Source organism: Sorex araneus, chromosome 3 (genome assembly GCF_027595985.1).
Source record: "Sorex araneus isolate mSorAra2 chromosome 3, mSorAra2.pri, whole genome shotgun sequence".
Classification (NCBI taxonomy): Eukaryota; Metazoa; Chordata; class Mammalia; order Eulipotyphla; family Soricidae; genus Sorex; species Sorex araneus.
In genome coordinates, this window is record NC_073304.1 from 26,065,982 (window position 1) to 26,081,021 (window position 15,040).

The 15,040-nt window shown below is 45.0% G+C and overlaps 1 protein-coding gene across 1 annotated transcript in view; it reads left to right on the plus strand.

The window, feature by feature from the left end:
- Positions 1–15,040, plus strand: part of TMED10 (transmembrane p24 trafficking protein 10) — a 47,460-nt gene that overhangs the window by 12,715 nt on the left and 19,705 nt on the right. The window contains exon 2 of the mRNA XM_004610217.2: positions 12,731–12,842. Within this exon, the coding sequence (XP_004610274.1) occupies positions 12,731–12,842 (112 nt within the window). The remainder of the gene's footprint in view (positions 1–12,730; positions 12,843–15,040) is intronic.

Here is a 15,040-nt window from a genome sequence, read left to right on the forward strand (position 1 = left end):
GCAGGGAGCTTAAGGTTCATTGAGCTACTCACACAACTCCCAATTCCACCAAGCACTAATAATCCTATATTGCTTTTCTCTTTTGTTTATGTCATTTGCATGGTTCAGCAATGTCCTTTTTGTATAGACACAGGAAGACAGTTCATGCTATGCTTTGTAACACGGGAGTTAACTGACTCCAAAATAATATTTACTTCTGACCATCCATATTTACTTGACTTGAGCCTCAGTTGCCCTTAGTTCCTAGCACCCTAACAGCAGGGTCCTGACGAGGGACTGGATGGACCCAGGGCAAGCTGTGAAGCACCCTGACATCGAAATGGGCCAGGCCAAGCACCATAATACTTAACTATTAGTTAGGAGCACGGTCATGGACAAACTCTGTCATGACCCAAAAAGAAGTAACTGGAATAAGGATCTTGCTGGGGTTAGGAAAAACTAACCTGGCCTGGACTGTGGTATGGAATATATAGCGAGATGTCCCCAGGAAGAGCCAACCTTTTAGCTTACTATATCTCTTACTGTGTTCATACAAAATGACTAGAAATATTGTAAGTAAAATTACTATGATTATTTAAATAGTAGCTGAGGAAAGGAGAAAGCAATACACCCTGGATGGAATCCCGCCCTTGAGCGGGTCTCCTAGTAATCTGGAGTGCTGAACCCTCAGAGGAGATTTTGCCCTTGAGTTAGTCTCCTGAAGGAGTGGCTTTACATCTCTTTGTTGCTGTGTTAATGCTCAACCCCACTTTGTACCTCCGCCTTTCATGATTTCTATATAACTATGCCGTAAGGGGTAGGAGGGCACTAGACATTGAGGACTAGAGTGTCTGTGAGGACTAGAAAGTCGATGACGAGACGTTGAAGACGAGGAGAGCTGAGACTGGAGACTTTGGGGCTTTGAAGACACGAGTAGGAGGACTAACTAGCAGAGGACCATGACTGCGACTAGACTAGGAAGAAGAGAAAACGAAGTAGAGGACTTTCTGGCCTGCAAGGAGACCAGGATGAGGGAACCACGATGACAGCCACTACGACCAAAACGATGATGACAGCATGGGGCTGGAGCGATAGCACAGCAGGGAGGGCATTGGCCTTGCGCGCGGCCAACTAGGTTCGATTCCCAGCATCCCATATGGTCCCCTGAGCACTGCCAGGGGTAATTTCTCAGTGCAAAGCCAGGAGTGACCCCTGTACATCGCCGGGTGTGACCCAAAAAGCAAAAAAAAAAAAAAAAATTAAAATGACGACAACGACTGCACCGCAAGGGGAGAGATGGGACTAGCTGGGGAAGAGAGAGAAATAATTAGTCTACTGACCCGCCTGGGGCCCTGTTTCTGTGTCTCTGTTCCCCAATCCTCTACCCTTCCCTGTCGTCCAGCCTGGGGAGGTGGCTCTCGGCCACCAAACGCTCGAGTCCTGTGTGCCCGCGCGCCTTTTCTTGGAAACTCACAGCTAGGAGTTGGGGTACAGTGGGTAAAGCATGTGCCTTGCATGTGGCCTACTAGGATTCCATCCCTGGTATCCCCTCTGTTCCCCTAAGCCCCCTCAGGAGCGATCTCTGTGCTCAGAGCCAGGAGTAAACCCCCACCCTCAGGAGGGTGGGGGGGAGTGTGGCTATGCCAGGTTAAATAGTAACAGATTTAAAGAACTTGCTATACAGAATTGAAGCGAACAACTCCATCATAGTAGAGAAGATTCCTCATTACTTCAAGTCTGTAGTAAAATGCTGTTGTGAACTCTCAGAACCTCAGCTGTGTTGATTCTGAATTGCAAGCTACCCAACTGGGGATGTGGCTCAAGTGGTGGCACACACAGGCCCTGGGTTCTGCCCCACCCAGTGCTGTGTAATCTTTCCACAACCCAGCACTGCCACGATGGTCCTCACAAGAAAACAAGGAGCCGGGGATGTGGCTCAGGGATAAAACACTTGCTTTGCTTTGCATGTGTGAGAACCTGGGTTCAGTACCTGGCACCATTAAGCCAAAAAAAAAAAAAAAGCCCATAAGAAAAAAGGGTAGCATAATAAATAATAAATATATCATTCAGAAGGTTTGCATATAGTGAAAATTACAGTGTGAATAATTTTAGGGTGTAAGTTTTTGCCTAAGGACCATTTTGGAACCTAAGGACCGTTTCTATAACTTATTATTATTATTATTATTTTGCTTTTTGGGTCACACCTGGCAATGCACAGGGGTTACTCCTGGCTCTGCACTCAGGAATTACCCCTGGCCATGCTCAGAGGACCATATGGGATGCTGGGATTTGAACCCGGGTCGGCCGCGTGCAAGGCAAACGCCCTACCCGCTGTGCTATCTCTCCAGCCCCTTTATAACTTATTTTGAAAATAGATTTATAGAAAGAGAATATATATATATATATATTAAAAGGAGAAAATTGTGATTGTGACAGAAAAAGGTTATCAGCAGCAGAAAGGAAAGTGTAGCGTAACAGTAGTAATTTCTTTTTTCTTTCTTCTCTTTTCTTATTTTCTTTCTTTCTTTCTTTCTTTCTTTCTTTCTTTCTTTCTTTCTTTCTTTCTTTCTTTCTTTCTTTCTTTCTTTCTTTCTTTCTTTCTTTCTTTCTTTCTTTCTTTCTTTCTTTCTTTCTTTCTTTCTTTCTTTCTTTCTTTCTTTCTTTCTTTCTTTCTTTCTTTTCTTGTGGAGCCTGGGATTAAACCCGGCCCTATTTTGAATTGATAGAAGGGGGAAGGGTCTGCTTAGAGTTTGATGACTTGAAGACTGAGTCAAGTTTCCAGGAAAATGGAACAGATTTAGGAAAGTAATCTAGTGGGGTGTATGGTCCTCTGTGCCGGTGCTCGTGTGAATTGCTGACTGCTGGTTGATCCGGAGCCGCTGCCCGCTTATGCATATGCGGCCTGGCAGCCCGGACAGTAGAGTCCTCTGTGAGGCCAGCCAGCTGGCCTCCGACCAGAACTTGGGCTTCCAAACAAGCCTCTGACTCGAGGGAGGTTGATGTCATCTGCTTTATCCTGTGCCCCCAACCTCATTGTTGAGCGTAACGTGTGGGAAATCAAGGGGCCAGTTGTTAAGAAAGAACAAGGCCTTACTTGTGCCTCTAAGGATCACGCTGAAGGCTTTTTACCGTAAATAACTTTGGAACAGTATGAAAAAAAACATTTGATCTGGCTTCACCCCCGCAGCAAGTATTGTTCGGGCAGCAACTGGCCTTTCATTCTCATTCCCCTCCCTGCCTCTCTCCTTCTCCCTTTTTCTTCGCCCTCCCTCTCCCACCCCACTCCACCCCAACATGACGTATTGCCTATGTTAAGATGTTAAGTTAATGTAGCAGATGCTGATAGCAGCAGGAAGAGAGCATCTACCCTTCATCATGCCAGTGTCTGGAAATTTCCCATGTCTAGTTTTCAACACTTCTACATAAAGAATTCCCCAGCTGCTTTAATCACATTTCAGCTTAAGCAATACTTCTGTGCTGTGCTCTCGTTATTGCTGAATGTGCTGGAAATTTGATAAAAAAAAAAAAAAGAAAGAAAGAAATTAGTGTTGATGAATGATGTCTGTGGGTCTTTCTAAGCTTGACTTTATTTTGGGCAAAATCTCGAGGTGATACTTTGGCTTCAGGGGTGCAGTTGATAGACATGGTACTTGCTCTTGAAAGATCTGGTTAAATTCATTTAATGTCCACTAAATTGAGATTCTAGATTCTAGTCTACCAACATTCTCCTTGTTCTCATGTTTGACCATCATTTTGGGGATGGGGGTGGGGAGGGTGTCAGTAATTGAACCCAGGGTTGCAATGACAAGTATTCTGCTGCTTAGCTACATCCTGTTGATTGAGAACTGTGGTGACTTGTACAAATCTTTAATCTTTAACAAAATTGTAGGCATCATGATCTACAGTACTCTTAATGGTAGGGTTCCTTGCTTACCATATTCTGCACCTTCCACCAGTGTCCACTTGCTGCTCCCACTGTCCAGTGCCGCCCGCCTCCACCTCCACCACCGTAAGCTTCTTACTGGAGACTAGTTCTCAGTTTGTAGAACCTTTGGAAGGTATTTCTAATACTTTTTTTGAATATAAAACTTCAGTGGCTGGAGAGATAGTATAGCAGGTAGTACACTTGCCTTGCATGCAGCTGACTGGTTTGAATTTCCAGCATCCCCTATGATTCCCCAAGCAGCACCTCCAGGAGTAATTCCTTAGTGAAGAGCCAAGAGTATTGCCAGATGTGACAAAAACAAAAATAAATAAAATACGAAGCTACCGTAATATCTCTAATGGTGGTTTGTTTTCATACCGGGGATTGAACCCAGGGTCTCACACATGCAAGGTTTGTACTCTGTGCTGAACCTCTTATCGACTCAGATTTGGTGTTCTTTCTGTGCTGTTCTGTTCTTTCCTTTTCTCTTTCTTTCCTTCCCTCCCTCCCTCCCTCCCTCCCTCCCTTCCTTCCTTCCTTCCTTCCTTCCCTGGTTTGCCACGTGCAAGACAAGTGCCCTACTCACTGTATTATCTCTCCAGCCCCTGTGATTTCCCCCCCCCACCCTCCTGTTTGGTTGGTTTTGGGCCACACCCTATATGCAGTGCCAAGAACTCCCCGGTTCTCTGCTTGGGGTGTCTCTCACTGGTATTCAAGGACCATGTAGTGCCAGGGATTGAACTGGGATTAGCTATATGCAAGACAAGAGCCTTAATCCCTATATTGTTTCTTTGGCCCCTTTCTGCTTTTTACAGTATTTTACAGTAAACCCCATGCCTTATTCACTTGTGAAGGGAGGGATAGCACTAAAGGCTGGTTGGGAATGCTTTGCATGCGGGAGGCCCAGGTTTGATCACTGGCTCATGTGGTCCCCTGAGCACTGCCAGGTGTGTCCTCTAGACAAAAGAGATTCATTTGTGAACTATAAATGAAGCAGAAAGGCTCACAATTCTTTCTTCTTTGCACCTCCTGTAGGGTCCTTTTGTGTATTTTTAGGTTAAAAATACAAACAGGATTTTTGCTGTCCTTGTTAGCGTTGAAAAGGTTTTAGTGTCTACCTGCTCTGCTAGGCATTGTTTGTACATTGGGTTTTTGAAATTTGCTGCTTCCTTGAGAGTTTGTCTGTTTCTGTATATTGGTCATTTGTGCCCTAAACATTCATTGGCTAATTGCTGCGGTCTACTTTGTGTCGTTTGTCATTCATTAGTGCTGTTAATTTGGAAATACTGTTAGTGACCTGAATGTGTACAAATTCAGAATTACCCGTTACTAATGTTAATAATAGACACTCACTTAACATTTGTTTAGTGCTTCTGTGTGTCTGACACTGATCGTGGCAGTTTTCCTTCCGAGGTCATTAAATTTATTTCTCATGATAGTTTCATGAAGAGAGATAGGAACATACCCAAGGTTTCAGAGCTGGTGTTCATAACTGTGATTTGAACACACTCCTAGGTTTGACTAGATGAAACTTAAATTGTCTAACTGTGTTTATCACTGAAAGAGTGAAAAAGAAGTTTCCATTTCAGTTTCTTTTACTTAATGTATCTTCTCTGAGTGCCTCCTTTCTAAATTCCTTGGTTCTGAAGCTACAAGGGGCATGGTTATTCTTAAAATATGTGCACGTGGTAAATCACTATTACAGCACAGACTCATCATAAACCTGAGGAAGACAGTGCAGGTTTGAGCCTATTTGTAGAAAGTTCTATCTCCAGATTTTCACGAGCTACACTGAAGTCACTGTCTGACTGACTGCTGCTGCTATGGCAGCATTTATGGAAAAGACGTGGCTTTTTGGATGTGGTTTTGAGGTAACATCAGGCAGGTAGATCAGGTCTCTCTGCTAGACTACTCCTTACTCCTGGCCCCGTGCCCTGGGTACTGTGCATTGCTGCCAGTTGAACCTGGGCCTCCTGCACCAAAAGCATGCACTCAGCCTACTAGCTATCTCTGTACCCTTTTTTTTTTTTTTTTGGCTTTTTGGGTCACACCCGGTGATGCTCAGGGGTTACTCCTGGCTCTGCACTCAGGAAGTACCCCTGGTGGTGCTCAGGGGACCATATGGGATGCTGGGAATCAAACCCAGGTCTGCTGTTTGCAAGGCAGACACCCTAACCGCTGTATGTACTATCACTCCAGCCCCCTTTGTTTTGTTTTAACAAAGTTTTGGACTAGTTGGGTGTGAAGCTGATTCAGCAAATAAAAGCAAAGTGTGATTTGTGACCATTTAGACCTGCCACCTCTACCCTGGATCACATGCATATGTATAAACCTTATAAAATTCATGTGAAAGCGTTCGCTTTGGACGTGCAGCTTACTGCACATTTGAGAATCTGGAAGGGGGGGTGGAGAGAGACAGAGAGAGAGAGAGACAGAGAGAGAGAGAGAGAGAGAGAGAGAGAGAGAGAAAATGTGTTTGGTTTTGCTAAGTGGGGGGTGGGGGTGGAGCAAACAGAGAAAGCAAGAAAGAAATCTTCAGAATTTTCAGAATTGTGGGCAAAGTAGGGAAGTAGTCCTAGTCTTGAGTTTTTATTTTGTTGTTGAGCACTTTCTTTCTGGTGCAGGAAGGTGATCCAGACTCATCTTGTGGACTTCTCACCCAATCCTAGTACTAGTCAGACTGTTTCAAGGAACCCTATTACTTGGAGAAATGATGTTAGAAATCAAGATTTGGGTGGTGGTTTGAGTTTTGTTTGATTTGAGCCCCACTTGGCCGTCGTTGCAGCTACTCCGGCTCAGTGCTCAGGGACTGTGCTGTGCAGAGGATGGAACCCGCGCTTCCTACAAAGCATGCGCTGCAACCTATTTGCATCACTCTCTGTTTTCCAGAGTAGGCAGCATGCAAAGCTCCTCTCTCCCTTGCTACTCCCAGCGGTGCTCAGGGCTTAATCCTGGCTCTGTGCTCAGGGATCACCTCTGGTGAACATTGGGAACTAGATGGGGTGCCAGGGATCGAACCTGGGTCAGCTTTGTGCTAGGCAAATGTCTTACACACTGGCCTTATCCACTGAACTGTCTCTCTGGCTCCATCCCAGAGTAGTTTTTTTAAAAGCATCTTTCCTGGAATTCAAAATCACTGTTGTAGTAGCAGCAATTGACCGAGAGTAGCTCCAGCCTTCTTGTAATCTCAGAAGGACAGGATTTTGTGAGCAGCAAGCAAGAAGGGCACTGGAACAGGGAGAGAAGTCATCATGCCGCAGGGTACAGGGGTCTTGAGTCCAAGTAGGACTCAACTCTGTGTAGGTCAGACGGGCCATCCCAAAGGGTTTCAGAAAGCGCTCATCGGAACTGTCTTTGTCTTAAGATCTTCAGCAAGGCTGTGGTTAAATGTGGAGAGTTTTCTTGGGGGCTGGAGTGATAGCACAGCGGGTAGGGCGTTTGCCTTGCACGCGGCCCACCCGGGTTCAAATCCAGCATCCCATATGGTCCCCTGAGCACCGCCAGGAGTAATTCCTGAGTGCAGAGCCAGGAGTAACCCCTGTGCATGGCCAGGTATGAGCCTAAAAGCAAAAGAAAGAAAGAAAGAAAGAAAGAAAGAAAGAAAGAAAGAAAGAAAGAAAGAAAGAAAGAAAGAAAGAAAGAAAGAAAGAAAGAAAGAAAGAAAGAAAGAAAGAAAGAAAGAAAGAAAGAAAGAAAGAAAGAAAGAAAGAAAGAAAGAAAGAAAGAAAGAAAGAAAGAAAGAAAGAGTGGAGAGTTCTCGTTCTCTTTCTCTTTCCCCCTCTCTCCCTCCCTCCTTCCCCCTCTCTCCCTCTCCACCCCCCTCTTGCTCGCTCGCTCGCTGACTCTGCACTCAGGAATTACTCCTGGCGATGCTCAGGAGACCACAGGGGATGTCGGGGATCAAACCCAGGTCAGCTGTGTGCAGGACAAATGCCCCACTACTGTAATATTGCTCTGGCCCCAAATGTGGAGAGGCCAGAAAGGCCCTTATTGATAAATTGTCCTTTGTGTTCACAGAAATTATTTCTGAAGATAAATTTGTGAGCTTTCATCGGAAAACCAGTGATATACACCCCAGCTTGTTTCTCTTTCATTCTTAGCTTTCAGAAAACAGCTGGGTTTAATATTGATTGTATTTGCTTAGAGCAGATCGTTGAAGGTTGCACCCGTTTCCTCCTTTAGGTGAACTCTTATTCCTGATGACTTGGTTTGCCTCCTGTTGGGGCCTAAACTACTTGAAGATCCTTTTGAAGTAGGCAGGGTAGTTCTTATCTGGACCGTTGTGGTCAGGAATAGTACCTGGAGGAGCAGGACCTGCTTCAGTACCCGTGTCTTGCCACTGCCTCGAATGCTGAATGCAGATCCATTCTCGGTGAATTCACTTTCCCGGTGACCTACATTTCCTCTTGGTTGACAGTTTCAGTGTGAGCGTTCACATATCCTTGGTATCAGCTCCTTTGCGTAGATAATTAAAGCTCTTTCCCTCTTTGTAGGTTGTGAACATTTATTTGCTTTTCTTCAGAATGTGTTATCTAGAAACGTTTATTACTCACCGTTCTTTGATGTCATAACACAAATTTTATGACTTGATATTCCTTAAGGGCTGGAGTGATAGCACAACGGGCAGGGCGTTTGCCTTGCATATGGCTGATCTGGGTTCAGTTCCTCCACCCCTCTCGGAGAGCCCGGCAAGCTACCCACGGCGTATCCATTATGCCAAAAACAGTAACAAGTCTCACGATGGAGACGTTACTGGTACCCACTTGAGCAAATCAATGAGCAATGAGGTGACAGTGACAGTGATAGCCACCTCTGGCTAGTCACTGGGCTTGGTCTAATTTTCTCTTCCCTGATTATTTTAGCTACGCTGTTATGTGACTATTTTGGGATGGGGTTAGGTGGGATTTATTTTCCACCTTAAGGTTTAGCTCATAAATAACTGCAAAGTCTTAAACTACATAGGAAATCCACTGATTTTCACAACCATTTCAGCATTTTAAAATGCCCAACATTCCATCCAGGTTTACCCAACCTGAAGGTTATTGTCCAACTCCTTGACTGGGTCTCAGACACCCAGAAGATAAAGAATACCCCCAGACAGGTCAAAGACGTATAGAGATGTGGGGGGAGTGGTGGGTGTTACTATGCACTGACAATTTATTGGTGATTCTTTTGTCTTCAGTCTCTTGTATTTTTAGTATTCGCCCTAGAATAAGTTTTAGTAATATTTTTCAGACGTCATAGAACCAAGCAGGTGATTCTTTCCTGATTGTAGTTCCTTCGTGCAATGTGGAAGAGGACAATTCAGTTTTGATCCCACTGAACACCAGTTAGAGGCATAGGTTATATTAATCTTTAGAAAAACGTGGCAGGCTTCTTTCTGGGGGAGAGAGTGCCCCTGCCAAGCAGTGCTCAGGGCCAGACAGAGAGTGAACCTCGGGTGCTAGCTCTGTGCTCTGGGACCACTCCTGGTAGGGGTTAGAGAACAGTATGTGCTGCTGGTGATTGAACTCGGTCTCCTCATGCAAGGCGAGTGCTTTTCCTCCTGTGCCGTTTCTCCAATCCTAGAAGCTTATTCTTACCCAGATTTGCCTGGGAGAATTTCTATATTGTCTGCAACTTTATTCATAGGAAGCAAATAGAATTAGAGATTTTTGCCTTATCTTCTTGAACTTCCTCTTTGTAGTTATCTTTGTGGGGTCAGGAGATAGCTAAAGTCAGTATTTGTAGACCCTCTTTTTAACCTTTTTTTTTTTAACTGTGGCCTCCTGACCATGTTCCTTCCTGTGCTCTTTCCTTCTTTGTAGGTTGTGAATATTCATTTGCTTTTCTTCAGAATGTGTTATCTAGAAACGTTTATTACTCACCGTTCTTTGATGTCATAACACAAATTTTATGACTTGATATTCCTTAAGGGCTGGAGTGATAGCACACTGTCCCCCTCAACACACACGCGCACACACACGCACACACTGTCTTAGCCCCCTAGTCTCAGTGCTGTTGGACACAGTACCGTACCACAGGGCTCTGGTTAGGAAATGCTGGCTTAAATGGCAGAAGAAGGCCTGAGTTCAATATCCCACTCCTCGTGGTCCCTCAATTCCCAGCACTCCTGGTGAAAGCCTGGCATCTCCTGAGAAGCATTGGCCTAAGCACTGCTGACCCACACTGGCGCCTACCCCCAGCACTGCTGGTTGTGGCATCTCTTAAAAAGTCATTTGCACACTAGGTCTCAGGAGTAAGGCATGGTGAGTGTCTGGTGGGAAGGAATGACAGCACACTGATTTCTGTGCGGTCCTTAAGGGGTTGGTTCATTCTCACACCTTTTTGACCTGTAATATGTATGGTATCCAAGGCTCAAAGCTGTCCTATGTTAAGTATTTTGTTTCAGTGATTCAGAAAGAGTATTGGGGGCCGCAGTGATAGCACAGCGGGTGGGGCGTTTGCCTTGCACACGGCCGACCCGGGTTCGATTCCCAGCATCCCGTATGATCCCCCGAGCACTGCCAGGAGTAATTCCTGAGTGCATGAGCCAGGAGTAACCCCTGTGCATTGCTGGGTGTGACCCAAAAAAGCAAAAAGAGAGAGAGAGAGAGAGAGAGAGAGAGAGAGAGAATCACACATAAAAGGCAGCTTTGGGAATTCTCAGGTTTTCGTGCATATGTTTACTGCTGGCTTCACAGCCCTCTGAGGGGGAGGATGCAAAATGCAGTGTGCTATCTATATCTCATGCAAGAGGACATACAGGATTTCTGGCTTGCACTGATTCTGAGACCCCGTAAGATTTTGTCTGTCTTCCTTGGCTTGAGTTCCACTTCAGTCTGATTTTCCTTTTTGGGAGAAGTACTATGAAATGTAGAAGGAATATAGTTTTAGCCTTTGCCAGATCCACAAACTCACTTATTAACTCTCCAATAATGATAAGTTACGAAGTTGACTCTTCAGTAAAGTAGGGATAATGAGACTGGTGTCTCGGATCATTGTGAAGATGATGCCCTAATTTCTAACCTTCTTATCCTTTCAAGTCACTCAGTGTCAGCACCAAAAATTTAGATCAGTTCATACTTCCCTTTGCTCTTACTTACTTGCTGGGCATTGCCTCCAGAAATCCGTGGACCTCAGTCCTCCCCGTGACTTCTTGATGAATTTTGATTGGCTTCTTTCTGTGCTGAGACCAAAAATTGGTAGTCCAGGAGAACTTGGTTCTCTAGATTTACTTTATTTGGCCTTGAGATGCCTTTTCAGACTATGCAGTTAGTTTTAAGGATTTAAAATTAGTAGACAAGGGGCTGGAGTGGTAGCACAGCGGGTAGGGCATTTGCCTTGCACTCAGCCAACCTGGGTTCGATTCCCAGCATCCCATATGGTCCCCTGAGCACCGCCAGGAGTAATTCCTGGGTGCAGAGCCAGGAGTAACCCCTGTGCATTGCCAGGTGTGACCCAGAAAAGCAAAATAATAATAATAATAATAATAATAATAATAATATAGACTACAAGAAAATATGAAAATGTTGGCATCTTTTGAAAAATAGAATGATTCAAAAACCTGATAAACTACACGGTCATTAGTTTCTCCCTGAGGCAGTGTGCCACATTGTCCTCAGCTCCCACTACACTGATCCTGGCCGTTTGGTTCAGTTATATTAGGCACTTAGGTTTTGGTTTTGTCCTGTGGGTGAAAATTTGCACAGGGAGATAGCTCAGAGACCGAGTGCTTGCTTTGCATGAAAGCGTTGCCAGTTCAGTCCCACCACTGCATGGCCTCCCATCCCCTGTCCCAGAACCAACGGGTGTGGCCCCCACACAAAACTCCCTCAAATTTGTCCATTCCCAGAGCACTAACCCGTGCGATCACTCTTGGTGGACTCAGGGAACATATGGGGTGCCGGGGATTGAACCCTGGTCAGCTATGTGCAAGGCAACCCCCTGTCCACTGTGCTATTGCTCCAGCTCCCCACAGCCTTCTATATAAGGAGGTCCCCCAAACTCCCACTCCTCTTGACATTGACATAAACATGAAATTTGCAGAAATCGGGGGCTGGAGTGATAGCATAGCGGGTAGGGCGTTTGCCTTGCACGCAGCCGACCCGGGTTCGATTCCCAGCATCCCATATGGTCTCCCGAGCACCGCCAGGGGTAATTCCTGAGCGCAGAGCATCACTGGGTGTGACCCAAAAAGAAAAAAAAAAAAGAAATTTGCAGAAATAGATTTCTTAGTTTTGAGTTTTCTTTTTTATTCTTCTGTCTACTTATCAAGATTTGTTTTGTAGAAGTATTAGTATATCTCTGTGGTCTATTCTTTAGATAATTATCAACATTCAGATTTGTGTCATCATTTTCTAGAGAACAGTACTGTTCTTTATTCTCTAAAGTGAGCTTTTGTTGGTAAACTTAATTTAAGCAACTGTATTAACCTTTCTATAGCCATAGTGGATTTTAGCTTACAGTGCATAAGGTTGTTTGAATGAATTTAGTGAATGAAATTTATCGTATCATGTTTCATCTTCTTTTTTTGGGGAAGGGGGGTTTGGGTCACACCCGGTGATGCACAGGGGTTACTCCTGGCTCGTGCACTCAGGAATCACTCACTCCTGGCAGTGCTCGGGGGGACCATATGGGATGCTGGAATCAAACCTGGGTTGGCTGCGTGCAAGGCAAACGCCCTACCCACTGTGCTCTCGCTCCAGCCCCTCATGTTTCATCTTCTAATCCAGTTCCTACCTCTGGAATAACTAAATGTAGTTATCAACATGAGAATAATCAGCTTTGTCTTACAGTGTTTCCGTTTCTTCAGTTTCTAGACGTTTCCTTGCTTTTCTGTTATAGATCACAGATTCTGCTGGCCATATTCTGTACTCTAAGGAGGATGCAACCAAGGGGAAATTTGCCTTTACCACGGAAGATTATGACATGTTCGAAGTGTGTTTTGAGAGTAAGGGTAAGTAATCAAGGGTGTTTTCCCCAAATTAACCGTCTTGTCCCAAGTTAGATAGAGTAGTGGTTTTCAACCACCGGTCAGGGAAAGTTCACAGATATTAAAAGATCAAAAACAACTGAGATAAAGAATGAATCTTCTCTCTTGGGCTGGGAGGAAAAGGGAATGAGAACTGCATTTGCTGGTGTGCATGCCTGATGAGTAAGAGGAAGGTGGCTGATGGATTCTTGTGCAGAAGCAGAACTTTCTTGAATGCTGTAATGTACTGGGGGCATTGTTAGTTTGACAGTGGTGCTAGAATATAGTGCATTTCCATGCTACCGATACCTTTTCTCGGGGATTAGAAGTGGCGTCTGTCTGACAGTAAGTGGCGGCCAGAAGCAGATTTGGACTTTGTTTCCTACTCCAGTTACTTCGCTGTGGAATCTTCTGTACATCTTCAAGCCAAGACTTCCCAAGAAATCTAAGGCTGATTGCTTGATGACTTTTTTGCTCAGTTGGTGAAAAGCAAATATTTTCACTCCCTGTTCTTAAGCTTCAGGGAGTGAAAGATTCAGGACTCCAGAAGCTGTGTGGCTTTATCCTTGTTCTATTAGTTGGGACCATTTTTGGATATGATACAAAAGCATAAGTCGAACTGATTGAAAGAGAAAGTAGGGAACGAGCGTTTTCCAGTTAACTGGGAAGTTACAGTGTTGTGCTGACCTTGGGCCTGGCTTGACCTTGAGGTCTTGATAGTACTGTTGGGACCCTGTCTCCTTAGTGTCTCCTTTCATTACTTCAGTTTTAGACTTTGGGCAATACACTTACAGCCTGTGCAGAACATATGACCCCTATGGGAAGAGCAAGCACCTTTTCCACAGTGCCAGTAGAGCCCGAGGAACAACAGATCAATTGCTGGTTCTTGACAGTTAGCCAAGAATGACTCCTGACCTAACATGACCAAGGAGTTCGCCTAAAAGTAAACAGAGTAGTAGATTTTAAAAATAAAGAGTAAGGGCTGGAGCGATAGCACAGTGGTAGGGCATTTGCCTTGCACGCGGCTGACCTGAGTTTGATTCCCAGCATCCTATACGGTCCCCTGAGCATCGCTGGATGTGACCCAGAAAGAAAAAATAAATAAATAAAATAAGATTAAGACAAACGATTTCATGACAGAGAGACGTCCTGTCTCCACCCTTGCCAACTCCAGGGTGTTTCAACGAGATTCCATACATCTCTACGTGATTGTCACACTCTAGATTTAAAGCCGTGATACCAGACAGCGTTTGTGATCTGTTCTTTTAAACCGAGTTCCCTTCTCCGTCAGTATTATCACCATCATTATAATTACTCACATTCCCATTTTTAAAATCGTAGTCTGTTCTGGGCTGTCATCAAGTTAAGCTGATACTTCTTTCAAAATAGCTTCTGTGTCTGTCCTGTCCCGTTCCCCCCACCCCCCGCAATGTGCACTGTCATTTTTGATGACTGGAGGGCCACATGCTTGCTAACTGTGGTGCTCGCACATTTAGTTGTGCTCACACACTCATCGGGGTCGCCGGCCAAGCGTTACACTCAGAGCTGTGCTGCATGTACATGTTCTGGTTGTGCTGTCCTGGAATCAGTTCACACACAACTGGTGGGACTCGGAGAACCAGGCGGGGGACAGGGACACGGCAAGCACCCTGCCCACTGTACTCTTGCTCTAGCCCAGAATTCCTTACTTTCGGATGCATGCTTTTAGTTGCTAGGAATGATTCACATGTGTACACGTTATAGTTGGTGCTCCTTGTCTAGTTTCCTTTGTATTCCCTTTACTCTGATAGAAAGCCTTAAAGTCTTTGGCGGCACCTTTTAACAGATTGTCTGCCAAGTAAATGCTAAGAACTTACTAGAGGGTCATTTTTACCAGGGTCCTTCAGGACCAGGAGGTCAGCCACGGGCATGAGGGTAGGCTGGCTGCTCCTTGCAGGAGCCGGTCTGGTGTAGACTCAGATCAAGCTGAGGTCTGTGGCTTTGTGGTTTCACTTGTGTTTGCATAGCGCTAATGCTGTGTGGTGACAGACAGCGGGGGAGGCTGTCTTGTGTATCTGGACCAGGTGAGTTGCTTGGATTTCACATTTTTTTGTTGCTTAGTGTGCAGTTTTAAGTAATCCACAAAACATCGTTCAATTAATCCACAGATAGCTCCTATTCTGAACCTTAGTTATCAGGTTGGT